Source organism: Taudactylus pleione, unplaced genomic scaffold (assembly GCF_031769625.1).
Source record: "Taudactylus pleione unplaced genomic scaffold, aTauple2 ptg000015l, whole genome shotgun sequence".
Classification (NCBI taxonomy): domain Eukaryota; kingdom Metazoa; phylum Chordata; class Amphibia; order Anura; family Myobatrachidae; genus Taudactylus; species Taudactylus pleione.
This window is the reverse complement of record NW_028284417.1, coordinates 26,688,100-26,715,758: the sequence shown is the minus strand read 5'-3', so window position 1 is coordinate 26,715,758 and position 27,659 is coordinate 26,688,100. Positions and strand designations below refer to the sequence as shown.

General features: G+C 47.2%; 1 protein-coding gene across 2 annotated transcripts in view; it reads left to right on the top strand.

The window, feature by feature from the left end:
* The first annotated feature begins 7,883 nt into the window (after positions 1-7,883).
* Positions 7,884-27,659, top strand: part of MAP3K7 (mitogen-activated protein kinase kinase kinase 7) — a 75,731-nt gene continuing 55,955 nt past the window's right edge. For both annotated transcript variants that reach the window (XM_088472066.1, XM_088472057.1), the window contains exons 1-2: positions 7,884-8,329; positions 18,397-18,507. In XM_088472066.1, the coding sequence (XP_088328192.1) occupies positions 8,243-8,329; positions 18,397-18,507 (198 nt within the window). In that variant the 5' untranslated portion in view covers positions 7,884-8,242. The remainder of the gene's footprint in view (positions 8,330-18,396; positions 18,508-27,659) is intronic.

The following is a 27,659-nucleotide window of genomic DNA, read 5'->3' as shown; positions in this document are numbered from 1 at the left end:
ATAGAAATAGAGATAACAAGGGTAAGTTCTTACCATATCTCATATTTTCTACATCAGGGTCCATAGGGTATCCACAGGATACCTTGGGGATGTCCCAAAGCAGTATCCTTTAAGGGTGGGGACGCTCCTGTGCTGTAAGGAGAATCCGCCGCTGAAAGGAAGCATCCTGAGAGGCGAAGGTATCAAAAGCATAATACCTTACAAAAATATGGACAGATGACCACGTGGCTGCCAATCACCGCTGAGGCGCCACGTCGAGCTGCCCACGAAGGACCCACAGACCTAGTGGAAGAGCTTTAATAGAGGATGGAACAGGAAGACCTGTGAATCCATCCTGCCAAAGTTAGCGTAGTGGCAGGCCAACCCTTTTTATGGAAACCAGAAAGGACAAAACCGAGAGTCTGATTTCCTAAATGGACTGGTACGGTCAACTTAAATTCTTAGCGCCCGTACCACAGCCAAATAGGCCTCACCAGCAGACAGGACTGGGGAAGTAAAGGCAAGCACTGCCCTGTTCCTAGGAAAGATGAGAAAAAGGGAGGTCTACATGACAGAGCCTCCCATTCTGAGATCCTACTTGCCAAATTAAGAGCCAGAAGGAATACAGTCCTAGCAGTAAGCCATTTGAAATCCACTGAGCCCAGTGGATCAAATGGCGGTCCTCAGAGAGCCCTAAGGACCACAGCCAAATCCCAAGGAGCCACAGGTGGAACAAAGGGATGCTGAATATAACGTACACCCTGCACAAAGGTGCGGACATCAGGAAGAGTAGCAATCCTACACTGAAACCGTACTAACAGGGCAGAAACCTGCACCTTCAGGTAAGCAAGGCGAAGACCGTTATCTAAGCCCACCTGTAGGAAAGCCAACCTCTGGATATCCGGAATACCCGAGGAGCCTAGCCTCTAGGGCGACACCTGAAAGAAAGTATACCATACCTAATTGTAAATTCTTGCAGATAAAAACTTCCAAGCTCTTAGCATGGACAGAGCCCCTGTTAACTATAGAACTGGAAAAACTCCTAGACCTTAAGAGGGCAGTCTCCACCGCCACACCGTCAAGGACAGACAACCCAGGTCTGGGTATCAGCCAGGATCCTGAGACAACAGGTCCGGGCGTAGAGGCAACAGCTTCGGAGTGTTAACTGAGAGGCTCCGAAGATCTGAGTAATAGTGCCATCTGGCCTACGCTGGAGCTATCAGCAGGAGCGTGTCTCCTTCTTACTATTACTGGAGGAAGAAGGGATAACGGAGGGACGAGGTACACAACTTGGAAGGTCCACTGGACCTACCTACGTCTATCAGAAGAGTCTCATCTCTGAAAGGCTCCACTTGTTCACCAGAAGATTGAACACCTCCTGATAAAGAGGACATTTCCCTGAATGCACGTCTTGACGGCTGAGAAAGCCTGCTTTCCATCTGAGGATTCTTGAATGAACACTGCCGATGACGGCAGGGATATAGCCTTCCACCCAAGCCAGAATTCGGGACACCACTGTTAATGTCGCCTGACTTCGGGAACCTCCTAGGTGGTTTACATAAGCCATCATGATGGCGTTGTCAGACTGTACCTGCACGGTATTTCCGTGGAGGACCTGTCCTGCATGCTGGAGAACCTTGAATACTGCTCAGAGTTCTCAGATGTTTATGGGAAGCGCAAAAACTACTGGTGTCCATCTGCCCTGGAACAAGTGTGGACCCGTCACTGCTTCCCAGCCACGGATACTGGCGTCCGTCGTCAGAAGGACCCTGTCCGCAATCCCAAAGGGGGTGCCCCTTGTTTAGGTGAGCTTTCTGCAGCCACCAGGCCAGAGAGAGACAAACCTCCGGGGAAAGCCTATTGACTTTATCCTATGGGGCAACCCATCCCATCCGGAGAGGATCAAGTTCTTTAGAGTGAAGCTGGGTACTCTCCACCATGTCGAACAGTGACACCCTGGAACTCAGGAACCACATTGCCAAGTGAATAGACACTCGGCGACTCTGCAGGCAACTGCGTACCTTTGCCTGTAATGCAGAGATCTTTTCCTCAATCACAAAGATCCTCAGACGTTGGGATATGGAGCATCCTCTGTGAAGAATCAGAGAGGACCATTTCCAGTTTATCAGTCAGCCCTAACGTAGCAACACAGATATTGTCCATTGCATATGGCACTGAAGTATCTCTGGAGACCGTGGTAACAACAGGAGGTCACTCGGATAGGGTAACAAGCGGACCCCCTGCATCCGCAGGTGGGCTGCCATAACTACCATGACCCTGGTAAACCGTGAGGCCAGACCAAGGGGCAATGCCAGAAACTGGAAATGCTTATCGACCACTGCGAACCTGAGGAAAACACTGGTGTGCTAAGAAAAGAGGGATATTCAGGTAGTCACCCTGAATATATCCAACGACACCACAAAATTCCCAGGCTCCATTGAATGATGGAATGCAGGGTCCCCCTCCCGAACCGAGGAACCTTTAAGAATTTGTTGAAGGATTTGAGGTTGAGAATGTCCTGGTAAGACCCATTGGGTGTCTGTACCAGAAGAGGATGGAGTAATACCTCGTTCCCCTTTGGGGCAACGGAATAGGTACTATAACTCCTGCCTGGAGCATAGAGTGTAACACCCTCAAAAATTACAGGGCCTTGTCCTGAATTGACAGAAGAACTGTAACGAAAAACCGTCTGGGAGGCTTTTACCGGGAGGAGAGGACATACCTTCAAGAAAATACTTCTCTTACCCCAGTGTCCGTGGTGGTCAGACACCAGCACTGGGCGAACTGGAGAAGCCGGCCTCCAACTCTGGGGGCTCCCGAGAGGAGGCCCGTCCTGTGAGGCTGAAGGCTTATAGTCCAACTTGGGAGTAGGACGTCTTGTACTCCAAGCCTGTTCTTATGGCTGAGCAGATTTCCTGGCTACTGACTGTCTTGGAAAGCTGTATTTTAGACTTACCCTGGCCTCACAGGGCCGAAAAGACAAAGCCCCAGACCCTGATGGGACTGTAGCCGATGGCAGACACGCAGACGTAGCTGCTGCCTGCAGGGCCACAATTGCATCCAGACGAGGGCCAAACAGGACTTGTCCCGTAAAAGGCAAAGCATTCCAAATGGAATCTGCGTCCGCTTTCCAAGAGCGCAACCACAGGGAGCGGCAAGCCGCTACTGCTGCCGAGGAGATTCTGGAAAGGAGTAGGCTATATGTAAGACCGTCTCATTATGAACGTGGCAAAGTCTCTGAGAATTTGCCACTATCCACCTGCTCTGCTGGAGAGTCAGTGTGCAGAGATCCAGTTACCTACTCAGTGTTCCACGGCTCTGGCCCCCCAGCACACGGCCATAGCCGGCCTGGAAGCCCCTCCAGCAAGGGAATATTGGATTTTAGATATATTTGCACCTTGCAATCTGGAACCTCCTTCAAAGAGGACCTGGAGGGCATGGGCAACATAGCACTCCTCACTAGGCGTGTAACATGAGAATCTACCCGTAAAGGTAACTCCCATTCGGAAATGTAATTATCCGCAAAAGGGGTATGCAAAAGGTCAACCGTTTTTGAGGCTGGAACCGCTTACCCGGATTTTCCACGCCTCCTCTAAATGATCCACCTGACCAGATAGAGGAATTACAGTGGCAACACCCTTATCCTTAAAGAAGGCATATTTGGATTTAGCCACGGGGGATATGTAATAACCAAAGCCGCACGGACTGCCCGTAGAAGGCCAGGTATATAGACTTTAGACCCAGACTACGCCTCCTTTGCACTAAGGGGCTCGTGTCTGAAAAAGTCAATAATGTCACCGTCATCAGACGTCATGTCTTTACCCGTCTGAGACCCGAAAGGCCGTTTAGAATGCCGAAATGGTGACTCCCCCTGTAAAACGTCCATCAGGTGCTATACCATTTGGACAATAAATTCACCCACACAGGCTCCTGCGAGACCTGGGGGGGCGAAAAACTGGATACACTGGGGTACCATCAACTGTCCAGGGACCCCTGCATGTGATGAGACCACCACAGGCTGCGATAACCCCTATGGGGAAACGCAGGGGGCGTTGTCCACAAAGGCTGTAAGCATCTTAGCCAGCCGAGGGCAGTCCCTTTTTTTTTTTTTGTGCAGGCACAGTGACAGAAATGGGGCGTGATATATAATACAACATGCCCTCCATAAACCCTCAGCGTCTACATATCCCTCCGCTAACTGCACATGATATCAGTACATTATAGCTGGAAGAGGATATCCTCGTTCACTTTCCGACATGAGGAGTGTGAACGGAGCGTATGTGACCTCCCACACAGAAAAACCACGTTTACTGTGAGGTAATAAACACCCTGCAACACCGCACCACAAGGGCTGTAGCAGAAGAACAGGGATAGGAAAAGGCTGACAGTCAGAAATGAAAGTACAGGCAAACAGCGCTAGCATTTAAGTCACATACAATGCACAGATAACATCCTGCATTACAAGCACTGCGATCAACTACACAGACCAGAGCCTGGTAGGAAACAGTGCTGCATACACTGACCTTAATTGAAGGAGAGGTATGCGGGGGGACCCGGACCGCAATGGCATCTGTATCAGCTTCCAGCAGCGTTTGCCATCCCCAGCACATGTAGTGAGAAAATGGCCACCGAGGAGCAGAGAGAAGGCAGGGCCCGGGGGAGGAGCGCTGACACAGCCTGCTCAGACCGCTGTGGAATGGCACTGTGCAGCGGGGGAGACGCCGGCTGTGAGACTGGGAAGGCGTTCTCCCCTGGCGTGCTATTAACCCCTGGGACGCCGCGCTGTACCACACATGCTGCGGCCCGCTGTCCCTGGTGGTCTAGAGGAAGGCGCAGGATCAGTACCTGGCCCCACGCGCAGCCGGTCCCCAGGGAGCCCCCTGCCTGGGGACTAAACAGGACTGTGTTACCGGCGGGTGCCCACCGCGGGACCCCGCCGCTTACCTTGTTCCCCGTGTATCCGGCCACAGTCCAGGTAGCCGGGGATCACCGCTAGCTGTGACCCCAGCTACCTACCAGCATCCCCGGATCAGTACCGGCGTTCTGGTACCGGCGGGGTGTAGGAGTGACAGCATGGACGTCAATACTGACTGTCCTATGCTGGAGCACCCTAGTTGTGCAGCCACAGCTGCAAAGAAATATTCAGGGGCCTTAAAAAGACCCCCCTCTGTACGGTGCGACTGGTCCGGCCAGGCACCTACGAAAACTGAGTGGCCTGAGGCTCGGGGGCGGGGTATAGGAGAGGGACCCCAGTGCATCCTGGGAGGCTGAAAATTTAACTCTGTGGTGCCTGGATGTCTGCCGCCATCGCCTATACCCCAAGGTATCCTGTGGATACCCTATGGACCCTGAAGTAGAAAGAAGAAGGTATGGGGGCTGAAGAGACACTGTGGGGACTAAAGGGACACTATGGGGTCTGGAGAGACACTGTGGGGGCTGGAGGGATACTGTGGAAGCTGGAAAGACACTGTGGAAGCTGGATAGACACTGTGGAAGCTGTAGAGACACTGGGGGTTGGAGAGACACTGGGGGTTGGAAAGACAGTAGGGGTCTCGGGATGGACAGACAGAATGGGAGGCTAGAGCTGGAGAGAAAGAAGGTAGCTGGGTAGACATGTGGGAATAAGGCTGGAGAGACACAAGGGGGATGAGACTCATGGGATGAGAATCTTCATTCTAAAGAAACATTATTAATATTAATGGTACCAAATTAGCAAATACAATTTAATAATAGAAATTGTTTGATCAGGGAAGTTCACATTTTGCCCTGCACCAAAACTTCTGACACTATGGGGTAAATTTACTAAAGTGAGAGTTTTTAGAAATGGGGATGTTGCCCATAGCAACCAATAAGATTCTAGGTATTATCTTCTAGAAGGTACTAGTTAAATGTTAACTATATCTGATCAGTTGCTATGGGCAACATCTCACTTTAGTATATACCCCTATGTATTATCTGGTCAAACCTCTGCTATTTGACGATGACATTAATTATATTCCTACACAAGCAGGCTTCTTCCGGACCATGTGATTTCCTACATGAATAGTGAATACCGACTGAAGTCACCATCTGCCCAGAGAGGAACAATTTCTTCAGAGGTTCCCCACAGAAATTACAGATAAGGAATACTCTCAAGTGAGTGGCCTGTATATGCCAGGAACCCGTGGATGGGGGGACCCTAAATAAATGGGTGTACCGGGCACCATGATTTCTGTTGCCAGCCCTGCCAAAGACACACCCCTAGTTACAGCCCTGCTTATTTGGTATAGGAATGAGAAAGGTCACATTAGTTAGGCTGTTCAAAAGTTACAGATACAGAAATGCTCTTCTTGTAGGTTTCCAACTTAAGGCCGTATTCAATTAGCGGCGAAAAGACGGAATTCGTGAAAAAGTATCACGGATGACGTAATTACGCCAGCTGGAAACGTATCGCTATATTCAATTGCAAACACTTTTCACGTAAGCGAAAATGCAATGCAATGTAATAGGCAAAATAGAGTTGCCTATGAATAAGTGGCGAGAAGAAGTGCAAAATCGCTGTTTTGGGATGCAAAGGTGTGGAAACCACTCTGCACCCTTAATGTATGATTGCAGTCACCTGTATTTGAACACAAGTAACGGCAATCATAAATTAAGTATGAAGTCCAGGAACAGAGCATTTTGTACCTGGTAGAAGGCGTCATGTTTTGGAGTTAGTTTATAATCATACTTTCCAACTCTCCCTGATTGTCAGGGAGACTCCCTGAAATAGTAGCAATCTCCCTGACTCCCTGAAGAGTCTAGAAATCTCCCGGATTGCACGTTACTCCCATTATGTAGCTGTCATATACTTGGATAAAAAGAAATTAGAGATAAATACATTCAAATGGTATAATCAGTGCCATTTCTCTGCATTGGTTACAAGCATTTTCATATAGGGTTTCTCTTGGACACTTATATGGAACCCCTTGTAATACACACAGGGGTGTATTACGAGAGGAGGGAGCCCCTGTTCATTCCCCGTCATGGGCCCCCTCCTCTCTCCTCGGCGGCCAGCAGCGCACTGACGAAGCAATAGACTCTGGGTACTAGTCTGTGCCCAGAGTCTACTGCGTCTGCGCAGATCACTGGGAAAATGGCGTGGCAGTCATTTACATGGCAATTTCCCTACTGCGAATGCGCAAAACGCCAGGAAAATAGCCACTGCAGCCATTTTCCAGGGGTTTTGTGCAGCGCTGCTACAGCAGACGCAGGACTTCGGAGAGGTAAGTATTAAAAAAATGGGTGCAAGATGTGCGGTGTGGGCCCCCCTGGACTCAGAGGCCTGTGTGCACTGTACACCCTGCACCCATTATAGATACACCCCTGAATATACAATACATGAGCAAACCCTGAAAAGTATCAGTGTGTTTCGTCAATATGTAAATCTTACTAACTGCTTTGGGGCTCGTTTACATTTGTATGCAAGTACATTGTATGACATGCCTCTCAGATGTAGCAGTACAGTCCACTTTACCTCTGCGCTCACAGGTGTTGTCTTCATAATCTCCCTGAAATGCTTTTTCAAAAGTAGGCAAGTATGTTTATAATATTATGGACCTCTAAAAAATCAATATATATATTAGCTTATAGAGACCAAATAATAAAAATACACAATATAGCAAGAGTTGCATTCAGTTTACAATCTTTTCATATTTGGTCAATATGGAAAAACCGGAACAAAGCTTTAAAATATTTACCCAGTCAATAAAGATTAGGTAAAGTTGGCAAGTATGGACTCACATTTTCAATGTCCACGTTTGGCCATCTTTTAAAAAAAAAAGTAGTTATAACCACATATTGTCAAATCGCTTCCTTCTTGTTTCTTTCTTGTTTATGTTATATATTCAATAAAGTTTGTTAAAAAAAAAAAATCCTTTCCTGTGATCCCAGTTGCTGCTGCTGTACGGGAGTGACGTCCTGCGTTAGCCACGCCCCCTTCACCGCTACTCCGCTCCTGGCCTCTGCTGCAGCCTCCGACTTTACCTGTATGGTCGGATCAGGGGGGTGCCAGTGCAGCGGCCGCCGCAGCTATCCCTCCACCTTCCCCCCCAGTCCCGGACACATATCCGGCCAAGAGTGGGCGGTCCACTGGGGATCACCTGGAAACCGCAGGGCCGGGGCCGCCCGTGAAGCCCAAGTGTACGGTGGCCCCGGACCTCTCAGTCCGGTAACCGCCGCTGCAGCAGCGTCCTGACCCCTCGGCTTCTGTCCGAGGCCCTCATTCGCTTGGTGAAGGCAAGGCATGTCTGCCTCTTCCGCTGACATGATCGAGACGCCTCCAGTGTTGAACTTCGAGGAGATCGACTACAAGGAGATAGAGGTGGAAGAGGTGAGCCGAGGGCAGAGGATGGCCGGGGAGGAGAGACCCCCAGGTGGTGATCGGTGGGTGGCGGTGGATGTAGCAGTCTGGATGGTACTGTACTGTATGCACAGTGACAGCAGCTGCCAGGCTGTCATTACTGCTACATACATGTATATATACACACTGTGTGCTGACAATATACACACTGTGTGCTCTACGGTTTTGTTGTTCTGTTACTTTATTTTCTTAGTTCATTTAGCATTTTATGTGCAGATCTATAGAGAGTAAATACTCCATTTTCGTTTTGCCTAGGCAGCCCTTTCCATGTCTAAAATAATTAGACGGGTCACTTTATGAAAGGGCAAGCACCCCGGCTGATGATTAAGGTCATTATCACCCCATACCTCAAAGAGGTCACTGTTTGCCATAATGTGTGCTAGCAAGTGTCATGGTGGTACTGCCACAATGTCTGTAAACATAAAGCTTTATTGCTAGAGCAAAACTTTTTCTATTAGTTCAGTAATGTTTGTTTGGGTTTTTAAGTGTTATTAAGCTGTGTATTTAAAAAAATAATAATTTTGGTGTGCTCTAATTTTTACTATTATAACATTATTTATATTTTTTGAACAAATCAAAGTGAAAGGCCAGATCTGAACTTTTCAGTTGCATATAAGCGAGATTGTGGTATGGTGTACAGCTATGGAGACTAATACCCCTTTTCCACTGACACAATAACCTAGGTTATTTCCCAATCTACCTGGGTCGCGGCTAATGGTGCGTACACACTGGGCGATTAAAGTGGACGACTGAACGATAACGATATCGTTATCGTTCAGTCGTCCACTTTATCGTCCATTTTTAACACAAAAAAGATGAACGATGACGATGACGCGCGTTCCCGCGGGTCGTTCGTCATCCTCGTTTATCGGGCTGACATGCAGGCCAACCTGACGACCTCGTCAGGTTGCTGCATGTCAGGGAATGGGTGAGAGAGCCCGGCGCTGAACGATATCGCTAATGATATCGTTCAGCGGCTGTGCTCAATGTCATGAACGACATTGAGCACAGCCTGCCGGGGACACACTAGACGATATCGCTCAGGGAGCATATCGTCTAGTGTGTATGCACCTTATGTGGATAAGAGTCCCTGAAAAAAAAACCTGTGTTGAGGGACCCGGGAATCTGACCCTGTTCGCAACCAGGGTCAATCCCTGGGAGGACCCGGGTAAACGGTTTGACCTGGGTGGTGTCCCAAACCAGCGGATTGGCTGGCTTCAGTAGCGCATGGAGATGACATAATGTCCACTGAAACGCCGGAAGTCCCAGGTCCGGTGTGAATGTCTGAACCTGGGAAATAACCCAAGTCCTGCTACTGGTGTAAAAAGGGGTAAATCCCAGCTCTGGCCCGTGCTCACTCCATGCTCAGTGTCCCGGGTTGAAGTCGGGGTTTTGGTGGAAAAGTAGTATAATTCTGGGTACACACCTGAGCAATTGATCCAGCGGCCAACAGATCCACTGATTAGGTAAGTGGTATACACAAACAACAATGTGCATACACACCAATACGCTGCCAGACATGTCTGACCGCTGGAACTGGTAGTGACTGCATTGTTGGCAGTTCCTGGGTTGGTCGATGAGTCGGTCCTACAGACGGCCAGATGTATCGATATATCTGCATTGGCTGTGCTGCACAGCCACCACATATGTGGGCTCTCAAGACCCACTACTTCATTAAAGTCTTCCAGCACTCATCCAACTTGCTGCTACATGTTCCTTCCTCCCTGTCTGCCCCATCTGTGTCACACCTGTTTGTCTGCCACTCTCTTTTAGAATGTAAGCTCTTACAGGCAGGGCCCTCTACCCTCTTGTGCTTCTCCCTACTTTACTTTCATCTACTTCTTACTCCCCACTAGGGCACCACTTTGGTTGCTTATGTGGGTGTTCTGGTCTAGCGTTCCCGCTAGGCTTTTTTAGCGGGGCGCCGCGCCCTTCCCTATTTCTGAAGGACAGAAAGCACCCTGATCTCCAGCGCGGTGTCCCTATGAGACAGCCTGCGGGTTCTGCCTCCACCTGCGGGTGGTCAAAACAGCGGCGAAGCGGTCACCACTGGTGAATGGATAGTGCTTGGGGGCATGCCCCAGGAGTGACGAAAAGGGGGCGGGCGCAGAAGTGCCCTAGCTCGAGGTCCGGTGCCCTGCCTTTGGTCGATAATGTAGCTATGTGTATTATCCATGTCCTTGTCCTGCATTGTATTGTAAGTCACTGGTCACCTATTTGTTTATGTACTTTTTAAGGCGCTGTGGAACACTTGTGGCGCCATATAAATAAATTATGATAATATGTCTGTGTACAACGTAGTTCACATACCTATCTTCTGTACAAACCCGGTAATACACTACTATGCAATATGTCGTTTGTCGACTGTTTGAACGATATATTGCATAGTATGTACCCAGCAAAGCAGTAAATTAAGCCTTAAGTATGATGCTGCAATATAGATACTGACACAGCATTATTAACTGTTCTGTATGTAGTGCACACATTCCGCAGTGCATCTCAGAGAATATTTAGTCATTCACATCAGTCCCTGCTTCAATGGAGCTTACAATCTGTCCCCTATCACATGTACACACATACACTAGGGTTAACAGTCAGAAGCCAATTCACCTACCCTTATGTTTTTTGATAGTGGATTGAAACCCATATAAACTTCACACAGATGGGACCTTAGTTGGAATTAAACCAAAAACCTCAGTGCTGTGAGGTAGCAAGCTAATCCATGCACCACCATGGTGCTACTTCTTTATGGGGTTTAATAATAAAAAATCGGCCAAGATTCAGTGTTTGCACCCAAATAATTTATAGTAATAAAAAAAAAAAAAAAATGGTCTGTGCCATGCGCTTTCTAAATGGTTAGATTCAAAATAGAGAAACACCACTACTTAAACCATATGCAAAATGGATAATGAACTTAAGCGCTACCATTTAATACGTTGGTGCTCAGTATATATGTTTTGGGTACAAAATGTCGACATGGTCATGTCAATATTGACATTCATCATGTAGACAGTGATATGTCCTGGTGGCCCAGCTATGACTTACCCCCTGCTGGCAGCTGTGGCATCTCCAGTGACATTTTCCGGGTCCCGGTGGTCATGTGACCGTCAGTTCTGGATGAGAGCTCTGATCATCCGACATTCCGATATTTCTCTGCTATCCCTACCCCTAATCCTCCCTCTAGCGCCTAACCGTAACACCCTAACTACAAATAAATGCAAACTGATACCAATTTACGCAAATATGTTTTTTTGTATGTATTATCCTGGTGAGTCAAATATTTAAATAAAGTTTGATTTCTGATATTGTACACACATACTATTGTGTCCCATAGAGAAGTGCTTTTTTTGTATGCTATCTCCCCTTATTAGAGATGCAGTTATCCCCATTTGGTTTGCCGTTGTGCCATTTCCAACTGTAAATATGCAATAAAGGGTGATTCATTTGCTTTAGCAGCAGCTGCACACATTTCACAGCCTCCCGGGGTGGTGAGCAGACATATGCTATAAGTCGGGAGTTTGGTTGCCCAAAGCACAACTTTAGACAGGTTTAGCTGCTATATGTGGTTAGACCGTGTTTTGGGCACACACACACGTGTCACTGGCGCCCAAACGGAGCAACAATTGAATTGCTCCATCCGGCGCCCGTTGCATTTGAGCGCTCAAACAGTCTAGGCCAGTGGTTCCTAAACTCTGTCCTCAAGGCAACCTAGCTGTCCCAAGTTTTAAGGATCTTCATGCTTAAGGATATTCATGCTTTACCACAGGTGACCTAGTTAGTACCTCAGTCAGTCTGATTTAACTACCTGTGCTCAACCACGGATATCTCCAATGCTGGGCATACACTATACAATTATTTGTCCAATCTGGCTGGTTGGAATGTAAATCTGGTAATGTATGGGAGCAAATGACAATTGACCATTTGCTCACAAACACTGGAAAGACAAAAATGGTCGTTCAGACAAACTGGTTAAAACACACGATTTTAACTAATTTGAGCAATTGGTTTTTGTCCGTTTTCCAGTGTTTAAAACCACTGGAAAACCACTTGCAGTTTATGTGGCAGGTCATTTGATTGACTGTCATTTGCTTCCATACATTACCAGGTTTCCATTCCAACCAGCCAGATTGGACAGATATCTGACAGATAATTGTATAATGTATGCCCAGCATAAGACTTAAACTGTTGGGGTGCCTTGAGGACCGCGTTTGAGAACCTCTGGCCTAGAATATTAGGGGGCTGGGAAAAAAAAAACATTTTTATTTTTTTTATTTTAAACCAGGTTTTTTTGCATTAATGTTTTAATGGGAAAAAAAAATTTAATCCTGCTTATTAATACTGTGAAACATTGCTAAGTATTAGAAACTTTGATCAACCATGTTTTAATGCTTTCTAACATAAACAATCCAAAATTATTAGGATTTTTTTATTTCCTGAAAAGAGAGCCAGACTAAGGGCCTGATTCAGAAGCGTTCGCAGATCAGCCGATAGTCAACTAGTGCGCATGCGTAAAACTCGCACTGCGATCGCCGTGTGATTACAGGCACACAGAGGAAGCCATTGTAGCGTGAGTGACAGGCTGTGAGCGTTTGGCGTTTGACGGGGGAGTGTTCATGAAAACACAGACGTCTGTCCGTTTGAGCGCCGTTTCATGGGCATGCATACATTAGCCACTGTGATTGCATACGACCCTTGAGTACTCACTGCATGCGATGAGACTTGCAGTTTGTGGCAGGTCAGACCTGGTGCAAATTGTGCGTGAGGGGCCGATGTGTGTCTATAGTACCAATGTATATATCTTGAGTGTGACGTAGTGCAAATGTGAGAAAGCAGTGGGCATCTCTCTGCCCGCTGCAGTGTGGCAGGCATTAGCATACTGTACATATGCAGATGCGTTCCGTACGGATTCGCAGCTGCATACACAATAGCGGAGGGCCTAGGTTTTTCTTCCTTCCACTCCACTCAGTATGACTGAAAATTTTGAATTTAAATACATGAAGAAAATTAAACCATGAGCTGTTTCTCTGTGTATTGCCTCTTTAATGTGTTGGAGTTGTTTACCCTTTTAAGATTGATAATGTTCATTGTGGTTTCCTCCTGTCCTACAGGACTGTTAGGGGAGGATATGTTAGAGTCTTAGCTGATGCTAGGCAGATTTAGTACCTCTCTGATCGGGTTCACCCTCCCTATTTCTATGTTGTGTGAATTACTGTATTGGTTAAGCTCACTCAAATGAAGACCCATAACCAACAATAATGTGGAATAATACCAGGGGGATTCCCTTTATAATAGGCTTTTTTTTTGTAAGGAGTCACAGTGCCGTGCCTGTAGTCACAGCATAATGACAAAAACAGAGTTCTTTTTTTTTTTTTTTTATATAAACCAAGGTGGTTTAAACCAGCCAACCCTGCTGGGGGTTAACTTATTTAATTTTGCTGCATGGTTGCGGTATGACAAGAAATACAAGGCCAAGTGTCCTATGAAAAATGTACAACTTTTTGAGGCCTAATGCAGAATGAGGCGAGTACCTTTGCCTAAAGGCGGGCATTCACTAGACTGTATGCTCCATGAGCGATATCGTCTAGTGTTTCCGTGACACTGATATGCTCAATGTCATTAACGACATTGAGTACCCACACTGATCGTTCACTGACGTCACCCTCCCTCAACCCCGTTTTTGCAGACCCTGGACGATATCGTCAGGTTGCCCTGCAAGTACGGGCAATGAAAGATGCCGTCAACGACCAGCAGGAGCGCGCATCGCTGGTCGTTGACTATCTACTGCTCGATATTGCGGACGATGAACGTTATCGTTCAAATCGTCCAATTTATTTTGTACTGGATATGCGCCATTACAGATTAGAAAATTGTGCTTCCCTACATTTATTGTAGGTGACCAATCCTAAATATGAATTTAAAGGATATATTTGAATTATAGACGGTGTAATGGTTAGCGTTACTGCCTCACAGCACTGAGGTCATGGGTTCGATTCCCACTACGGCCCTAACTGTGTGGAGTTTGTATATTCTGCCTGTGCTTGCGTGGGTTTCCTCCGGGTACTCCGGTTTCCTCCCACACTCCAAAAATATACTGGTAGGTTAATTGGCTCCCCACAAAATTGACCATAGTGTGTATGTGTGTGAGCATGAGGTAGGGATTATAGAGAGTAAGCTCCACTGGGGCAGGGACTGATGTGAATGGCCAACTATTCTCTGTAAAGCGCTGCGGAATATGTGTGCGCTATATAAATAACTGGTAATAAATAAATTATGTGTTGGCTTGTACTTAATATGAAAATGTAAAGCTGCATTATGACCTATGGTTTTGCAGTAGAATGGGCATCTATCCTAGTTGTATTTTGTGTTTCAGTACTGGAGATTGACTCTCACTATGTGGACAGTGAGGAAGTCAACCTGACAATGACTGCCAGGACCCCGACAAATGTGTAATGCTGCAATGTAAATGTGTGGGTCTTATAACGTTAAACATGGCGCTTACCACCATGTATAAAGTTGTAACACTAGCACAGTTAAAATGCTGTAAGTAGCATCACACCCATTTCGGGAACCCTCGCCTGCATCAATCTCCTGACTACTTGCCAGTGCCCAGACATCAGCCAAATCGTTCTGCTTCAAAACAGTCTACTGCATTCTAAGAAACATTGCTATAAAACCCTGTGTACTTAGTCTCATTTTGGCATTGATGACATTTAGTAAATGTCACATTTGCAGCTGTACTTACTGTAGCACTGGTGGATAAGAGAACTCCTCTGTCATGTCATCTATGTACATTGTAAATTGACAATGACTATATGCAAGTCAGATTTTCTGTTATCACTGTGACCTCTTCACTATTAAAAAAGTTTTGCCTTTGCTAATTAAAATTGTCTTTGTTCCCCCCCCCCCTCCTCTTCAGAAATATTTTACTAACCCACAATAGCCCTGCAACATAATTCTCCTCCTCCCCCCCCTCCGTTTTTTTTTTTTTTGGGGGGGGGGTGGGTTGAGGAAGCAACGTTTCTCATGTTCCTATTTGTTAATAAGTTTACTGAGCAATTTGCCAAATTGCCTAGTGATTCTGTGTTTGTTATAATGTGATAATCCCACTACTGGCTAGCAAGGAACCCAAGTGCTTGACAAATTTGGCATTGTAAACCTAAGCAGCTTGGTAGATTCCTTATGTCAGGGATTACACAGATTTGTTACAGACTTTAATATAGTCAAGGTATTAGTGGAGAGGGCATTGGAATACATTGAATTAAGGGTAAATGAAGTTGAAATGCTTACAGTTTACAGTGTTTACCACTTCTGACTGACTTGAACAGGTATGCTTACAGTATGTTGTGTTTTTTTTTGTTTGTTTGTTTTCCTGAAAACATTTTTCATTAAGTTTTTGTTTTTTTTGTTTTTTTTTCCTGTGGACATTAGATGGGCGCCTAGTAATTTCATTTTTGTGGCCATTAGATGGGCGCCTAGTAATTTCATTCTTGTGGCCATTAGATGGGCGCCTAGTAATTTCATTCTTGTGGACATTAGATGGGCGCCTAGTAATTTCATTCTTGTGGCCATTAGATGGGCGCCTAGTAATTTCATTCTTGTGGCCATTAGATGGGCGCCTAGTAATTTCATTCTTGTGGACATTAGATGGGTGCCTAGTAATTTCATTCTTGTGGCCATTAGATGGGTGCCTAGTAATTTCATTCTTGTGGCCATTAGATGGGCGCCTAGTAATTTCATTCTTGTGGCCATTAGATGGGCGCCTAGTAATTTCATTCTTGTGGACATTAGATGGGTGCCTAGTAATTTCATTCTTGTGAACATTAGATGGGTGCCTAGTAATTTCATTCTTGTGGCCATTAGATGGGTGCCTAGTAATTTCATTCTTGTGGCCATTAGATGGGTGCCTAGTAATTTCATTCTTGTGGACATTAGATGGGTGCCTAGTAATTTCATTCTTGTGGACATTAGATGGGTGCCTAGTAATTTCATTCTTGTGAACATTAGATGGGTGCCTAGTAATTTCATTCTTGTGGACATTAGATGGGTGCCTAGTAATTTCATTCTTGTGGCCATTAGATGGGTGCCTTGTAATTTAATTATTTTTTTTTTTTTATCAATTAGGTTGATGAAATCTAATTTTAAAAGCTAAGTTAATAATTCTTTAGCAAATAAAATATGCCTAGGGGGCATATAGCACCACCCTGTGAATGTGTCTGGCAGTCTTCTGTCATTCTACCAAGACCCATGTAGCATTATCCTATCACTCCTTGTTACATTTTCCCATCACCTGTAATCCCCCAGTGTCACATACTTCTGAAGTATAAATATGTCCACACCCCAGTGTGTTTAGATCTACCCACCCACGCCACTGCACATATGCAGAGCGTGGGACTTGAAGCTCAAAGGGGACCAATCAGTCCCCTCTGAGCAGGAAGTAGCGGAGCTATTTCTGAAGTTATGGTATTTGTCCGACGCTCAAGAATGCCAATTGCAATGCATTCTAGGATGCACAAAAGACAGGTGATATCCCTCCGGGAAGAGGTATGACTAAAGCGAGTTTGAGGAAAATGCCAGGGGAAGAGCAGCGTCTGTGTCGCTGGGATGCAACCTCGTCATGGAAAGTCCTCCTGCATGTGGTCGCATCCAATGGGACCATGCCAGACAAGTGTTCTGTTTTTTTGCTCTGATTAAAAGCTTATTTGTCAATATTAAAATTATAATGTTCTATGTTAGTATGTTAAGTATATTTGGTATAAAAATTTCGTAACTAGATTGTATGCTGTCACAAGCCGGCCCCTCAGTTATCAGTTTTACGTTCATTATTTTGGAACTTGTATGTCCCTGTGTTCTATATTCACTACTGTCCGGTTCTGTGGAGCAATGTGATGCCTATATTTTTGTATTTTGACTCCATGCTGTCTGTCATCAATTTGTATGTACAGTTTAGTTTAGTCAGAAATGCATATGGAGGTGTATTAGAAATGAATTTGACAACATGTTCTGAATGTTGGCAGGAGACATGCCGAGCATGTAGCCGTTCTGGAGGGGAGAATGCCTGATTCTATTCCTAACCATAATTGTACCCTAGGTCTAACCCTGAAATCATTCAAAAATCAGCTGTCAGCTTTTACAATGTATATAATCATGCAGCAGGATAGAGTAGAATGCATAGTGTATTGGAGCCTAATTCTGCTTTCTTATATCAGAGAGGCATGGGAAGGGGCTCTTTCACTAGTAAGTAAATTTATGGTAATGCTGCAGGAGAGAAAAAGAATTGATTATCTTGTATTCAGTAATCTGCATAAAACAAGGCAATAGAGTTTCCCTGAGGAGTGATTATGTCAACGGAATGTCAGATTTCTTTGACAGGGTTACCAGAACAGTTCATCAGGGAGGTGCAATTGATGTGGTTTATTTTACTTTCAGTGAATCCTCTGACACTCTTCCGTGCAGAGGCATGGAGACAAACTTAGCATCTGGGGAGAAAAATACTACAACGGTCAGGTGGAAGATGGATTGTCAGCTTAGGACACATAACTATTGGAGTTGCACAGGCTTTCTGCGTGATCTAGTTGTGCAGGGTCTCTGTGGGACATCATGCAGATTTATGGCGTCCATTTTTGGTTTTGTTGCAGAAAAAAAGCACAACTGTCCATTTATTTTATGATCTGTCATGTTGTTCAGTCTCCCTGAGTTATTTGCAAGTGTTTTGTTGTATGATCAGGGAGGATGTGTAATGTTATAGCTCTGCACTTAGAACTGAATTTCACAACTGTGGCTTTGTTAGATGTTTCTGTAACACAATGAAGTATGTTTTGATAGTGGAGTAAAGAAAGTTGTAATTACATAATTAGGGCTACATAATTTTTGTTTAATTCATGTTTTGTAGTTCAGTGTTTTCTTATTGTGCTCTACATATATTGCCAAATTTGCTTCTAATACACTTGCGTTACTTGTTTTTGCTGCTTCAGAGTTATAATTTGTATTTTCTTATATTATATTATAAATCTTACGTTTTTTTCTCCCTCTCCTAACAGGTAGTTGGAAGAGGGACTTTTGGGGTTGTCTGCAAAGCAAAATGGCGAGAAAAAGACGTGGCTATCAAGCAAATTGAAAGTGAATCTGAAAGGAAGGCCTTTATTGTTGAGGTATATCTCATGATGTATTTGTTGGGGGGGAAAAAAAAATGTTAATTGCAAATCTGAGCAGCTACATTGGTTATGATGTGATCTTTAAAATAAATAACACAAGTTTGTTATATTCAGCTGGAAGAGATTGATTATTGCATTACTTAAAGGAGTCTCATTGTTTTGAGTAATACATGGTTTAACTATTAGGTATAAGTTAAATAGAAGTTATTTCCTCTAAGCTGGTATTTGCTATTTTGATGCCTTTAAACTTTACAACCTGTAACTGTGCTTAGAAAATAGAGACCCAGTTAATACTATAATTTTTTTTCAAGCAGGGTGCTGATCACTGAGGAGAGCACATTTTAATTGTAAAGGACCAAATTTTGTAGGCGGTGTGTCACTACAGCTGTATGGTGTACTATGATTTATGGGCACTAATGTGCCAACAGGCCACCAATAAGCCACTTCAATACTCATGAGACCTCGCCACGTGCCCCACCAAGGCCCAACAAAATAACTAGACAATCCTGTGTGCAGCATAGAGGGTAAGAACAATGATTGTGAAGTCTGCAGGCAGAGAGCAGCATTGCAATCAATGGGGTTATGCAGTGCGTCTCTGGAGCAGTCAGTGAGATGTGCATGATTGGATCAACAGCACATATATAAAGCAGACATTGGGGGTCTCTCTCCCTGCTAAGTCCCCTGTGCTCTGTTACTGGATCAGATCAGCACTGATTATTCAGTCAGCATGGTGCTGTAGAAAAGAGGCTACTGCCCTGCTAAAAGAGCCTAGCAGGAACACTGTACAGGTATAATAGCATAGTGTTCATTCTAGCCCCCTGCACCTCTGCAACACATGCAGTTCCACTTTCCTGCCTGGTGTGTCGCTCTCTGCTCTGGTGCTTCCAGCACACTTTGGTCACTCTCACAGCAGTTTGCTGCATTAGCTGAGTGTGCTAGAAGCAGAGTGGAGAGTGACACCCCAGGCAGGAAAGAAGAACTGCATAGGTTGTGACAAGTGCAGGGTGCTAGAATGAAGTCTATGGCATTCCTAAAATGAACCTGAGAGGTTATACCGGATTAATCGTCACTAGTTTTTATTATAAATGTTAAGTGCTAAATTTGTATGTGGGCATACCGGGAATACTCAACAAGACCTGCCATTTTGGAGATACACTGACCCAGTTGTCTAGCCATCAGAATTTGTCCCTTGTGAAAGTCACTCAGACCCTCACGCTTGCCCATCTTTACTGCTTCCAACACACCAATTTTTATTAAGTGTTTTTCTGCCTAATATATCCCATCCCTTGATAGGTGCCATTGTAGCTAGATAAACAATGTTATTCTCTTCACCCGTCAGTGTTTTTTGTGCGGTAAAAACTGGACTTTACCGCATTTATTTTTTTTCTGGAAAATCAATTACCCGCCGAGAAATGTCCCGTTTTTTGGCGAAAACACACAGAATCCGGGATAAGTTCCCGGATCCATGTATTTTTGCAATCGTGGCTGCGAAAAAAACTGCTCTTATTGGGGGGTTTGTTTCACCTGGAAAAAAATAACTAAATGAATTAGACGGGGAATCGATTAGTTGGCATTAAAGTAACACGGCTAATTGAATATTCCCCCATAATCTGGTAAGGTCTGATCGGTATCCTACATGCATGCGCAGTGTGAACCCGCTCCCTTTGCTGCATGATGGGACAGACCTTAGCCAAGGGACCGCACTGCACCTGGAAGGGTAAGTATACACAGCGGGAAGACAGAGCATAGTCGGTGTGGAGAAAAGAGAGAGAGTGAGAATAATGCGGACTACAAACTTACAAAATAAATTTTTGGGTATTTAACAAAACACAGTAATTACATATTACATTGGTATTTCTACTTCAGGGTCCATAGGGTATCCACAGGATACCTTGGGGTATAGGTGATGACGTCAGGCATCGGGCACCATAGAGTTAAAGCTTTCAGCCTCCCAGGATGCACTAGGGTCCCCCTCCTATACCCCGCCCCCGAGCCAAGGCATCTCAGTTTAGTTTGGTGCCCGGCCGGAGTCGGATGCACCTGTTAGAGGGGGGCTTAGAAGAGCCCCTGAAGCTTTCTACAATGCAGCTGTGGCTGCACATCTGGAAGTACAGCATGGACAGTCAGTGCTGACGTCCATGCTGTCTTCCCTACACCCCTGCCGGTACCAGAACGCCGGTACCGATCCAGGGATGCTGGTAAGCGTCTGGGGTCACAGCTAGCGGTGACCCCAGATGTTTTGGGACCATGGCCGGATCTAAGGGGGACAGCAAGGTAAGCAGCGGGGCCCCGCGGTGGGACTCTGCTGAACACGGTCCACAGTCCCCAGGCAGGGGGCTCCCTGGGGACTGGCTGCAGCGTGGAGCCAGGTACTAACCTGCGCTTCCACTACCCCCGTGGGACAGCTGGACCGCGGCTGAGCGGTAGCGCTGCGGCGTCCCAGGGGTTAAATGCATGCCAGGGGAGCGCGCCTTCCCTGTCTCACAGCCGGCGCCTCCCCCGCTGCACACGCCGACTGGCCCTGTGGCAGCACTCCTCCCCCAGGCCGGCCTGCTCTATGCTCCTCGGTGGCCATCTTCTCTGAACGCATGGTAAGCGCTGCTGGAAGCCTGGAAAGGTGGCATCGCGGTCTGGGTCCCCCAGCATACCTCTCCTCCGTTAAGGTTTAGGTCAGTGTATGCAGCGCTGTGTCCTACCAGGCTCCTTGTCTGCGTAGTTGAGTAACAGCGCTGATAGTGCAGGAATTCATTTTCTTTGCATTGTATGTGACTTCTGCTAGCGCTGCTGCCTGTACTTTCATTTCTACTGTCAGCCTTTTCACTGTCCCTGATCTTTTTCTGCTAAAGCCCTTGCGGTGCGGTGATTACAGGGTGGATCTCACGCTATACTAAAAGTATGTGTGAGGAGTCACATACTTACCATCATGTCTGAAAGTGACTTTCCTCTCCAGCTTCGGTGTACTACATGTAAGGTACCAATAGCGGAGGGGGAGGGTAGCGCCAATAAATAACACTGTCGGCAGTGTTATTTATTGGCGCGGCCAATTACTGTCACGGCCCCGGTACAGGAGCCGCCCTGGGCTTGTTTCGCCAAAGCACTTACAACCCTGGTGGGCCAGTTAGCTCCGCAGCCTGCGCTCTCACAGATGGGATTGTCACAGCAGTCAGTGGTGTCGTCACCCATGCAGGTTTTCCCGAGACAATTGATGGTACCCCACAGTCTCCCTAATACCCCTCCCCAAGTCTCTCAGTAGCCTGCGTGGGTTAATTCGCTGACAAGTTCTGTACAGCACTTGTCGGACGTGTTACAAGGGGAGTCTGTGTTGCGGCCACATAAGCTTATTCGGGCAGTCCGCACAGTTTTAGTGATTGAGGATGAAGATCCTCCGGTGTCCAAGTCTAAATATGCCTTTTTTAAGGATATTAAGGGTTACGCCACAGTGTTTCCTCTTTCAGGTCAGTTAGTGGACCATTTAGAGGAGGCGTGGAAACAGCCTGGCAAACGGTATCAGCCTCAGAGGCGCTTGGCGGTGGCTTATCCGTTTGCGGATAATTATTTTTCTAAGTGGGAGTCACCTCCACAGGTGGATTCTCATGTGACACGCCTGGTCCGTAGTGCTACGTTGCCCATGCCCTCCATGTCTTCCTTGAAGGATGCTACGGACCTTAAGGTAGAGATCTGCCTAAAGTTCGTTTGTTCCCTTGCGGGGGGGGGGCAGCTAGGCCGGCTATGGTCATTTGTTGGATAGCCAGAGCTATGGAGCGCTGGGCTAATACTTTGGAGGCCTCTCTCGATTCCGACTGTTCGGCTGAACAGACCGAGTTGATAGGCAATATCCGGGATTCGGCCACTTATATCAATGAAGCGGCCTTGGATGTCAGTACCCTGGCGTCTCGGATTTCTTCGGCTGCGGTAGCTGCTCGACGCACCTTATGGTTGCGATCTTGGAAGGCGGACGCTGATTCCAAGAAGGGCTTGGAAGCTCAGCCGTTTAATGGAGAAGTCCTATTTGGTCCGGATCTGGACAAAATCGTAGCCACACTGGCGGCAGCCAAGTTGGCATGTCTTCCGTCTGCTGCCGTCCCTTCCAGTTCTGGTAGGTCGTCCTTTCGGCCTTACAGGGCCCAGGGTAGGCCTAAGACTCAGTCCTTTTCCAGACAGGCTGGCCCCAAAAAATCGTCCAAGCCCCGGAAACAGGCCTGGAGTACCAGACGTCCGGCCCCTAAGCCGGATGACAAGCCTGCGGCCTGACGGTCCGGGCCTCCCTTTGGGGGATCCCAAAGTGGGAGGCCGCCTGCTGCAGTTCGCCCAGTGTTGGTCGGTTACCACGACAGACACTTGGGGTCACGAGGTGGTTTCTCAGGGGTATGCCCTTTCCTTTCGGCACAGGCCCCCGTCCCGATTCTTCACCATGGGTCTTCCATCAGACCGTAACAAAGCAGTGGAACTGCGGAAAGTCTTGCACACTATGCTCCAGGCTGGAGTTATAGTGCCTGTTCCATTCTCCCAGAGGGGCCAGGATTTCTATTCCAATCTGTTTTTGGTGCAGAAACCCAATGGGTCGTATCGTCCGATCCTCAACCTCAAAGCACTCAACAAGTCTTTGCGGATGCCGAGGTTTCGGATGGAGACCCTACGGTCCATCATTCTGGCGCTGGAACCTGGGAATTACATGGTGTCGTTGGACATACAGGACGCTTACCTGCATGTCCCTATTCTTTTACGCCATCAACAGTTTCTCAGGTTTACAATCCGCAACGACCACTTTCAGTTCCAGGCGTTAACTTTTGGGCTGGCGACAGCACCATGTGTATTCACCAAGGTGATGGCGGTTATGGCGGCTTCTCTGCGGCTGCAGGGAGTCCGCACGTTAACGTACTTGGACGACCTTCTGTTTGTGGCAGGATCTCCAGAGCTCCTTCTACGTAATTTGGACCTGACCATTGCGGTACTGCAATGGCACGGCTGGTTGATAAACTGGCAGAAGTCCACCCTGATCCCATCCCAGAGGATTCTGCACCTCGGAGCCTTATTGGACTCCGGACAGCAAAGGATCTTTGTGACGGGGGAAAAGATCTCGGTCTTGCAGTCGAGGGTGTGCAGTTGTCTGCAGAGTCGCCGTGTGTCTCTACACTCGGCGATGAGGTTACTGGGCTCCATGGTCTCAGTATTCGACATGGTGGAATATGCCCAGTTTCACTCCAGACCTCTGCAGCAGTTGATCCTGTCCAAATGGAATGGACTGCCTCAGACTCTAAAATCACAGACAACGGTGCTCACTCCGGAGGTTCACCTGTCTCTAACCTGGTGGTTGCAGACGACCCATCTCAACAAGGGTCGTACGTTCTGGGTGGCGAATTGGGTCCTGTTGACAACGGACGCCAGTCTTCGGGGCTGGGGAGCAGTCACGGGTCCACACTTGTTCCAGTGCAGGTGGACTCGGGCGGAAACAGAGCTTCCAATAAACATCTTGGAACTCCGAGCGGTTTTCAATGCTCTCCAGCAGGCACATCGGGTTCTCCAAGGTCACCCAGTGCAGGTCCAGTCGGACAACGCTACCACCGTGGCCTACATAAATCGGCAAGGAGGAACCCGAAGTCGGGCGGCTCTCGTGGAGGTGTCCCGGATCCTGGTTTGGGCGGAGCGCAATCTTCTGACCATATCAGCAGTCTTCATCCCGGGAGTCCTAAACTGGGAGGCGGACTTTCTCAGTCGCCAGGACGTTCATCCGGGGGAATGGTCTCTGCACCAGGACGTCTTTCAACTTCTGGTGGACAGGTTGGGGTCTTCCAGAGATCGACCTCATGGCGTCCCGGCACAACAACAAGTTGCCGGTGTACGAGTCTCGCACAAGAGACGAAAAGGCGTCTCTGGTGGATGCTCTGTCCGTCCAGTGGGCGTTCCGGTTTGCTTATCTGTTTCCTCCGGTTTCCCTCCTTCCACGGGTAATCCGGAAATTCAAACTGGAAGGAGGGACGCTCCTCTTGATAGCTCCCGCGTGGCCCTGGAGGCACTGGTTCTCAGACCTCCAGGGACTGTCCGTGGACATTCCTCTGCGGTTGCCGTTACGACCATATCTCATGTCACAGGGTCCTTGTCTTCACCCGGACCTGACTCGGCTGTCTTTGACGGTGTGGCTGTTGAGACGGCCATGTTAAGGTCCAGGGGGTTTTCCAGCTCTGTAGTGCAAACAATGCTACGGGCTCGGAAACCATCCTCTGCAAGGATATACCATCGAGTGTGGCATACGTTCTTCCAGTGGTGTCGATCGAGAGGTTATGCCCCTCGGGAGATCCGTCTGTCTAGAGTGTTTAGCCTTCCTGCAGGCGGGACTGGACCATGGGCTTCGCCTTGCGTCTCTGAAGGTGCAGGTGTCTGCCCTGTCCGTCTGGTTCCATCGTAGGATTGCTGCAATCCCTGATGTGCGCACCTTTATGCAAGGTGTTCTCAGAATTCAGCCACCTTTTGTTCCACCGGTGGTGCCTTGGGATTTAGCTGTGGTCCTGAGGGCTCTCCAGGGACCGCCGTTTGAACCACTGGGCTCAGTGGACCTCAAATGCCGGACAGCTAAAACAATTTTCCTTCTGGCCATTGCTTCGGCCAGACGTGTTTCTGACTTGGGGGCTCTCTCCTGTAGACCCCCTTTTCTGATTTTTCATAGGAACAGGGCGGTGCTGCGCACTCGTCCTGGTTTCCTTCCTAAAGTTGTCTCAAGTTTTCACATCAACGAGGAAATCGTTGTGCCGGCTTTTAACTCACCTGATCTTTCAGTGGGTGAGGCCACTTTGGACGTTGTGCGGGCCTTGAGGATTTATGTTGACCGCACTTCTTCGTTTATGAAGTCGGACGCCTTGTTTGTCCCCTATGGCTTTCGTAAAAAGGGTTGGCCTGCTTCAAAGCAGACTTTGGCAGGCTGGATTCGTATGGCCATTTCAGAAGCTTATCTTCATGAAGGCCTTCCGGTTCCTTCCTCTGTGAGGGCTCATTCCACTAGGTCTGTGGGTCCTTCGTGGGCTGCTCGACGTGGTGCCTCTTGCAGTCCAGATCTGCAAGGCTGCCACATGGTCCTCAGTCCATACCTTTGTGAGGTATTACGCTTTTGACACCTTTGCCTCTCAGGATGGTTCCTTCGGGCGGCGGATTCTCCTTTCAGCACAGGAGCGTCCCCACCCTTAAAGGATACTGCTTTGGGACATCCCCAAGGTATCCTGTGGATACCCTATGGACCCTGAAGTAGAAAATATGAGATCTGGTAAGACCTTACTTTTGTTATCTCTATTTCTACGAAGTCCATAGGGTTCTACAGGACTCCCGCCCTTTCGCACCTGTACTGCAGATAGGCTTTGCTCTGGTCACCGGTTTTTCCGTCTCCCTCTGGTGAGAATGTGATTCTTGTGTGTGTCCAGATCTTTTTTTTTCTCTTTCCTCTCCTCCTCCGGCCTATGGCTTGGTACGTAACTGAGATGCCTTGGCTCGGGGGCGGGGTATAGGAGGGGGACCCTAGTGCATCCTGGGAGGCTGAAAGCTTTAACTCTATGGTGCCCGATGCCTGACGTCATCACCTATACCCCAAGGTATCCTGTGGAACCCTATGGACTTCGTAGAAATAGCGATAACAAAGGTAAGGTCTTACCATATCTCATATTTTTCAAAACTTTCATTTCAGTCTATTGATGTTCCAATCCTTTTAAAGGCACTTTCTTTTGTGACGTTATGCTCTGATCGTAATGTACAGAATGGTCACTGATTTCTAAAGGTGACTCTGATATCTCTAAATGTTTCCCCTTTGTCATTCTGCATTGGAATATTAACTAAATATACATGTTGCAGAAATAAAAATGATTTGACAGATCATATGTCGGTGTAGAAACATTGCCTGTAGTAGCCTTTGAAGAGTGAGAATTTTAACTGACTAAAGAAGATATGACATACCAGATACAGGACCTTTTTACAGGGTTTTTTGACAGCAACTTGCTCTTGTTGTTGTGTGCACGGGTGTATTTTTTTTCTTAGGGCGGAATTCAATTCTTTTCATCCCCTATCGCGCCCGACTGAGCTATTCTATTCTTGCTCCTGTCGGGCGCGATCAGCTGCCAAGCGCTACATTTCAGCTCGCAGCCCCTGGGGGATGAGAGCTGAAATGTGCGAAAAGTGACATGTTTGGGCGCCCAAACATCACTTTTCGCGATCGCGCCCAGCACTTTGGTCGGGGTTAGCCGATTTACGCGGCTAAACCCAACCACTTTGGGTGCGATCAGCGTGAAAAGCTGGCACAATTGAATAGCAGCCTGCGATCTCCTGTCACTTTAGACGGGAGATGCGGGCCGCGAAAACAATTGAATTCCGCCCTTGGTTGTAAACATGACCTGCATCTGTGTATGACTAGGACAAAAGCTGGAATGAGTGGCAATGGTCGGTCAGTATGCAGACCCAGCGAAAGTGCAGTTAGGACATGGCGTGGGTGTGTAATCACAAATTGTGACCAAAGGTGCCCGTCAACAGGCATGAACATGTTTGCCTGGAGGTGCCTGGGTTGCAGGTGCTTGAACTCTGTTGTAAGTTGCATATTGATGTCCACAACTAAACTAAAAACTGGGTCAGGTTATTTGCGCTGGAACAGTGACTGGGTCTGGCGCTGACAAATTAAATTATATTAGGTAGGGTCAGCAATAACTTATGTGGGACAGTAAATCAATAAATATACATAAAGGGTGGGAGGGGCTTTTAATACTCAGTGACTGTGCCTGGGGCTGAAAAATTAAATTAATAGATATAAAGTGGGGGCAGAGGTGACTTGGGCATAAATATACAAAGGGACGGGGGCGTTATGATGGTGAGATGCAGGTGGGGTAAGGCTGGAGAGATGCGTGAGGGGATGGTGCTGGAGAGGTGTATGGTGCTGGTGAGATGCATGAACAATAGCACTGTAGAGATACAGGGAGGATGGAACTGGATAGAAGCAGGTTGGGTGACGCTGGTGACATGTAGGGGTTATGGAGCTGTGTTCTTATTAAAAAAAAAACCTCAAATGTTCATGTCCCCATCCTTAAATTTCTGGGTGGCCCACTCAAAATCTTATGTGGGGTACACATGTGAACAATGGATCGTCCGGCACATCAATTTGGTAAGTGCTCTGCACAAACAATATG